The following is a 7,500-nucleotide window of genomic DNA, read 5'->3' as shown; positions in this document are numbered from 1 at the left end:
GAAAATCTGAACCCTTTTCCATCTCTGTTGAATGGGGTCAGAAATTCTGAACCCTTTTCCTTCCCTGTTGAAGGGGGTCAGAAATTCTGAACCCTTTTCCTTCCCTGTTGAAGGGGGTCAGAAATTCTGAACTCTTTTCCTTCCCTGTTGAATGGGGTCAGAAATTCTGAACCCTTTTCCTTCCCTGTTGAATAGGGTCAGAAATTCCGAATCCTTTTCCTTCTCTGTTAAATGGGGTCAGAAATTCTGAACCCTTTTCCTTCCCTGTTAAATGGGGTCAGAAATTCTGAACCCTTTTCCTTCTCTGTTGAATGGGGTCAGAAATTCTGAACCCTTTTCCTTCCCTGTTGAATGGGGTCAGAAAATCTGAACCCTTTTCCCTCTCTGTTGAAGGGGGTCAGAAATTCTGAACCCTTTTCCTCCCCTGTTGAATGGGGTCAGAAAATCTGAACCCTTTTCCATCTCTGTTGAATGGGGTCAGAAATTCTGAACCCTTTTCCTTCCCTGTTGAAGGGGGTCAGAAATTCTGAACCCTTTTCCTTCTCTGTTGAAGGGGGTCAGAAATTCTGAACCCTTTTCCTCCCCTGTTGAATGGGGTCAGAAAATCTGAACCCTTTTCCATCTCTGTTGAAGGGGGTCAGAAATTCTGAACCCTTTTCCTTCCCTGTTGAATGGGGTCAGAAATTCTGAACCCTGTTCCTTCTGTTGAATGGGGTCAGAAATTCTGAACCCTTTTCCTTCCCTGTTGAATGGGGTCAGAAATTCTGAACCCTTTTCCATCTCTGTTGAAGGGGGTCAGAAATTCTGAACCCTTTTCCTTCCCTGTTGAATGGGGTCAGAAATTCTGAACCCTTTTCCTTCCCTGTTGAAGGGGGTCAGAAATTCTGAACTCTTTTCCTTCCCTGTTGAATGGGGTCAGAAATTCTGAACCCTTTTCCTTCCCTGTTGAATGGGGTCAGAAATTCCGAATCCTTTTCCTTCTCTGTTAAATGGGGTCAGAAATTCTGAACCCTTTTCCTTCCCTGTTGAAGGGGGTCAGAAATTCTGAACTCTTTTCCTTCCCTGTTGAATGGGGTCAGAAATTCTGAACCCTTTTCCTTCCCTGTTGAATGGGGTCAGAAATTCCGAATCCTTTTCCTTCTCTGTTAAATGGGGTCAGAAATTCTGAACCCTTTTCCTTCCCTGTTAAATGGGGTCAGAAATTCTGAACCCTTTTCCTTCTCTGTTGAATGGGGTCAGAAATTCTGAACCCTTTTCCTTCCCTGTTGAATGGGGTCAGAAAATCTGAACCCTTTTCCCTCTCTGTTGAAGGGGGTCAGAAATTCTGAACCCTTTTCCTCCCCTGTTGAATGGGGTCAGAAAATCTGAACCCTTTTCCATCTCTGTTGAATGGGGTCAGAAATTCTGAACCCTTTTCCTTCCCTGTTGAAGGGGGTCAGAAATTCTGAACCCTTTTCCTTCTCTGTTGAAGGGGGTCAGAAATTCTGAACCCTTTTCCTTCCCTGTTGAATGGGGTCAGAAAATCTGAACCCTTTTCCATCTCTGTTGAATGGGGTCAGAAATTCTGAACCCTTTTCCTTCCCTGTTAAATGGGGTCAGAAATTCTGAACCCTTTTCCTTCTCTGTTGAAGGGGGTCAGAAATTCTGAACCCTTTTCCTCCCCTGTTGAATGGGGTCAGAAAATCTGAACCCTTTTCCATCTCTGTTGAATGGGGTCAGAAATTCTGAACCCTTTTCCTTCCCTGTTGAAGGGGGTCAGAAATTCTGAACCCTGTTTCTTCTGTTGAATGGGGTCAGAAATTCTGAACCCTGTTCCTTCTGTTGAATGGGGTCAGAAATTCTGAACCCTTTTCCTTCCCTGTTGAATGGGGTCAGAAATTCTGAACCCTTTTCCATCTCTGTTGAAGGGGGTCAGAAATTCTGAACCCTTTTCCTTCCCTGTTGAATGGGGTCAGAAATTCTGAACCCTTTTCCTTCCCTGTTGAAGGGGGTCAGAAATTCTGAACTCTTTTCCTTCCCTGTTGAATGGGGTCAGAAATTCTGAACCCTTTTCCTTCCCTGTTGAATGGGGTCAGAAATTCCGAATCCTTTTCCTTCTCTGTTAAATGGGGTCAGAAATTCTGAACCCTTTTCCTTCCCTGTTAAATGGGGTCAGAAATTCTGAACCCTTTTCCTTCTCTGTTGAATGGGGTCAGAAATTCTGAACCTTTTTCCTCCCCTGTTGAATGGGGTCAGAAAATCTGAACCCTTTTCCTTCTCTGTTGAATGGGGTCAGAAATTCTGAACCCTTTTCCTTCTCTGTTGAATAGGGTCAGAAATTCTGAACCCTTTTTACTTCTCTGTTGAATAGGGTCAGAAATTCTGAACCCTTTTCCTTCCCTGTTGAAGGGGGTCAGAGATTCTGAACCCTTTTACTTCTCTGTTGAATGGGGTCAGGCTGATGGTGTAAGATCATGTATTTTGTCGAACTAATTTTGCAGTTCAGAGTGAATTATGGAATGCTGCCTTGAATTTGTGTCAGGAATCTTCATCTCCGAGCAAACAGTGCAAATAAGCGGCGGTTAAAGGCAGTAATTTTGTAATTCCGCTTAGATTTCAGTTTTCCCTAGTACCTTATTTGGCATCCTTTTCCGAACTACAGTAAGAGATTACTCCGTTCAACAAACAGTTTCTGACAAGATATGCTAGTTTACTCATAAAGATATGGGATTTTCAGAGTTAACCTCATGGCTTTCTCCGAAAATCGCTAAATCGTAATGCCACAATTTAGTTTGGAACGCGTTTTCCCATATCTTTAAGCACTTGAGAGGTTTTGAAAATTGTCGCTTCCGGTGTTCAAAAGACTGTTTTAAAATCCTCGACTCTGCTTCGACACGTTTCCAATTGAAAATTAAAGAAGCCATGCATATCCTTTGGGAGCAACCATCTTTAAATTCCCAAGTCAAACATCTTAGCTTAAATAGTCTGGTTTTTTCTGTTTTGTTTCGTGGTTGTTCTGTTCTCGCCTTAATCCTTAATTATTCATGTTATATCTCACTTTGTTACACTATTTATTGCTCAACTTTAGTTTTTTTTCTCATTGTACACTAACGATGGATGATGTTTCATCCGAAATATGTCTTGATTAAACATGAATTTTAAAAACATCGTATGGATCATCAAAGCGATATCTTACTTCGTGCTGCTACGAAGTTTCGGTATTTTATACTTTTTTTTCTGGACCTCGCACTAGAGCTTGTTGTGGTGTGTTCCAGGCCTCCTGGTGAAGTTTGTAAATAAATACAATCAGATAAATAAAATAAGCTTTGCGTTGCCGTTGTTGTTGTTGCTTTAACATTAATTGTCTAAACTAACGTTTTAAAAGCTCGGACAGCAGTTGATATCAGTTTTTTTAGCAGTTGAACAACGAGATCACGTCGTTCACACGGAAGCTTTGGGAGCATAGGTTGCGAACTAAGCAGATCATTTAGAAGATTTTGGTAATTTCCCAATATATTCTCATTTTAATCAGAGGCTCCTGTAGTTTACGCGTCCCCACAAAACCAGACTGTCGTTGAAGGACAAACAACCAACATTAGCTGCAAGGCGAGTGGTGTACCACATCCAAAACTATCTTGGAAATTTGAAAATGGAGAGCTTCCTACGGGTGCTGTCATTACAAATACTTCGAACCCGTCACTTCTTCTGTTACCAAAGACTGCAAAGAGTATGGAGGGATGGTACCAGTGTATAGCCAAAAACGAGGCTGGTGAAGAAAGTTCCAATTCTACTCTTCATGTATTAGGTTTGCTTTTTTTGTGCTATGAGTTTTGTTTACAATTTAGATCACGTGTCACGTGTTTTTGAAAACAAAAGGGTTTGAATTGAATAGATTTACTTCCAAATAAAATCAAGAGAGTATGAATCATACTCTCTTGATAAAATAAATTACAGTTCAAAAGGCAGCCAGGTGGATTTCCCGCTACTCCGGCTTAAAAGGAATGCAGCTTATAGAAATTAGGATTTACGACAAGACTTTTTGCAATCCTACCCAGTGCCTTCTCCAGGGGTGATCTAAAGCTGTTAAGTGAATCCTTTTATACGCGCCCTAGTTAGCACACATTAAACAAAAACTTGGTGAAAAGATTGCAGGCTTTTGAAATGTGGTGTTGGAGAAGAATGATCAACATTAGCTGGAAAATGAAGCTTGCAAATGTGAGAGTGTTGCAAATGGCTGGTAAAAATCGGAGATTGTTGTACACGAATTAGAGAAGGAAAATAGAATATTTTGGACATGTCATGAGACATGATGAGTTGCTAAGTGTAATAATGGAAGGAAAAGTTGAAAGAACAAAAGCAAGAGGACGACAGAGAAAAATGTATTTAAATGATATTTGCACATGGACCAATCAGGAAAAGAAAAATGTTACCATTAGGAAGTATAAGGATGGAGAAAGTATCACATGACCTCCTACCTCCTCAGGAGATGGAACTTTACATGACACAGGTTAGCGCTAATTCTTTTTAATGAGGTGTAAACATGTGTCAGGTACGCTGTGTATACTAGTCCTTACAATGACTGCCAACGTGAGTATAATATCGGACAAACCAAACGTCAGTTTGGCGTGCGTTTAAAGGAGCATGAAAGAGCAATATTCCTTTGCATAAAAATAGTGAAGCTTTGTCGTAACATGCCTGTCAGACCAACCATAAAATTGGGTGAGATATATCATTCAAACGTTATCACCGCCATCTGGCGGTACTATCAACGCCTTTCATTGGAATTTTGGCACATTAATTATGCCCACGCTCCTTCAAAACGTGATCATGGCGGTTTTTTTCAAGTTTTACCCTACAGCTATTTACACCTTATTGATAAGAGGTGACGCTCATTAGTGATCGTATCAAAGGAGTAGTATAAAATCTTTAGATCACCCCTAGAAAAGACACTAGGCAGAAGTATCGAAACGTGGTCTTCAATCGTAATTTTTAAAAGTGCATTCATTTTAAGCTAAGTGGAGCAGCATGAAACTATGTTACATTTACTTTCCCAGCGATTGGTAAGCGGAATTATCTTTATATTGTAGTCAAAATATTCCTTTTATTAACACTGATTTCATTTTATTTGAGCAATGGGCTGGATTTTGTGAGGATTTTTTTCTCACCGAATTCGGCCATTTTAATCTCAGAACTTCCCACTGCTGAGATATCTCCAAACCCACATCCCACAATGCTGGAAGGGGATAAACTGACATTGACTTGCAAAGCCAATAAAGTTACATTGCAAATCAAGTGGAAAAAGGATAACGTTTTGAAGATTCCAAGGGCCAACATCACTGAAAACGGTGACAGCAGCATACTCGTTATTGAAAAAGTTGAAGTTTCTGACGGTGGTGAATACTCATGCCAAGCACTGAACAAGGCAGGCTCTGCGTCCTCTTCTGTTGATATCAAAATAAGAGGTAAAATTGTCACCCATGCAGATTTGTATAGTTGTCTAATAGTGGTTGGGCAATATATAAGAATTTGCTTTACTTAATTATTAAAGGTAACTAAACACATGTTTGATCACTTATACTTACATTTCTGCCAAATTTATTCAGTTGGAAGCTCAAACTTGATCACTGATAAGTGCTACCACAAAAGTTTATATTTTTGACAGTCAATGTTCTCAGGAAGCTCTTACAGTGGTATCGCATCTACAATCGGCGTCAAAATAAGTTGACACATTGTGTCTGTACAGCAGTTTTTCAGCTTAAAAGAGCGGGGCTGTTTGTACTACGCTTTAAATTTTCCAAAAGACCCCCTCCCCCATTCAATTTTGTCTGTTTGTAGTCAAAGATCACACGAATAGACCAATTTCGATATATTAAAATGCAGTCCTAAACAAAAGACATCATCTCGAGGCTCTGGGGATTAAACTCATACAAATTCTTACATTTATTCCCCAGAGCCTCGAGCTGATGCCTTTTGTTTAGGACTGAACTTTAATATATCGAAATTGGTCTATTACGAAACAACATTGTTTGGGGGAGAGGAGAATTGGGTAGCCTAGCAAGGACAAAGAGTTAAGAATGATAGCTAATGACGGAATAGGTGGTTAAAAGGGCCAATGTGTAAACAATTTTGTCCCCGACTGTAGAATAAAACAAGGCCTAACTGATAGTTTTTCCTCAAGGAATGAGTTGCCAGTGATCGGATCCCTGCTTTATACGCAAAGGGTACTGCGATCGTCAGGGGGCCAACATTGCAAGTCGCTGTAAGAAAATGTATAGCGGAAAATTCTTTCCACGTCCAAAATACGAGTTTGGAGAGAGATCAACGCTTTTGTTTCTACATTTTATTCAGAAATCGATCTGGGCAATGTTGATACGTGTCAAGTGTATGTTTTTCTTTGAATTACCTTGAAAGATGAGATATAATTTGCTGATTAACTTCGTTGCTAGCATAATGTTATAAGGTTTATTGTGAAATGGTCTTGAAATATTTAAAAATAGGGTATAAATCTGGAGGAAATAACTCCCAAAAAGCCTTTTAAGTGGCATTTACGTATGTATAGCGGGCTGGCTTTTCTAAACTCAGCAATTCAAATAATATTGCAAATATGCCTAGTGGCAATCATTGTGCTGTGTTGGGTTGTGACAAAGATCGAAGGTACCCAGAAAGCATAAGATTCTTCCTCACGTTGAAATATTAAGATTTTACTCGCCCACGAATAACATAGATCATTTGTCGTGGGCTGCTGGCTAGAGCTATTAATCCTGACCAAGTCAAGGTGTCAATGCGTACAAAGGTATGTTCAAATCATTTTGTACGTGGTTACAGAACCTCTGAATGTCCTACCGACCAACTTCGTATATAGAAGAGTCCGATTGTGAGAGTAAACCTCAAAGACCTGCTCCAAAGATCAGATCTACGGAGAACTAGTGTATGGAGATGACGCTTTTTACGAATTGTGTGAAGTTGAAGCTTGACAAAATTGCTTGGATCCAGTCACTGTGACTTTACTACTTGTAGATGGTAGTTTGACAGAAGCAAATCTTTTTTTTTTAACAGTTGAGGCATATCGAAATCAATTGAAACATAGAACCTACCTCGAGGCAGATTAGGAGATTGAAATATGGTTTGCTGGAGTGTAAGCATCGTAATACATTGAAGTGATTCAGGGATTCATGTACCCACAGAGTTTGAAGAAAATAAAAGCGGCTCAAAAACCGTTGGATTTTTCTCAATCAAACTATAACTTAACGTATGGATTTCCTCATGTTTCTCATCAGTCCTTTCATCCCTCCAGAGAGTAATATCTCTGTAAAGACAATTTCCATCTGCAGTCTGCAGTCTCTGACAATGACTTCCCTGTTTTAAGGTCGTAAATTTTCTAGAAGCCATAGTTCGTTTACGCAAGACGTAACTAATCAGAAAAAACCCTATACACACGAAAATGCAATTCAATGGCTTTATTGAGTTACTTACTTCAGATTTATATCAAATTTTGTTATATTTCGAGACCATAACGTGATG

The 7,500-nt window shown here is 39.9% G+C and overlaps 1 protein-coding gene across 1 annotated transcript in view; it reads left to right on the top strand.

The window, feature by feature from the left end:
* The first annotated feature begins 3,590 nt into the window (after positions 1-3,590).
* The window catches only part of LOC137989400 (tyrosine kinase receptor Cad96Ca-like), a 45,076-nt gene continuing 41,166 nt past the window's right edge, over positions 3,591-7,500 (top strand). Inside the window, exons 1-2 of the mRNA XM_068835228.1 lie at positions 3,591-3,784; positions 5,169-5,441. Of these exons, the coding sequence (XP_068691329.1) occupies positions 3,709-3,784; positions 5,169-5,441 (349 nt within the window). The 5' untranslated portion in view covers positions 3,591-3,708. The remainder of the gene's footprint in view (positions 3,785-5,168; positions 5,442-7,500) is intronic.

This window comes from Montipora foliosa, unplaced genomic scaffold (genome assembly GCF_036669935.1).
Source record: "Montipora foliosa isolate CH-2021 unplaced genomic scaffold, ASM3666993v2 scaffold_458, whole genome shotgun sequence".
Lineage (NCBI taxonomy): Eukaryota > Metazoa > Cnidaria > Anthozoa > Scleractinia > Acroporidae > Montipora > Montipora foliosa.
The sequence above is the reverse complement of the archived record's forward strand: the minus strand, read 5'-3'. Positions and strand labels throughout refer to the sequence as shown.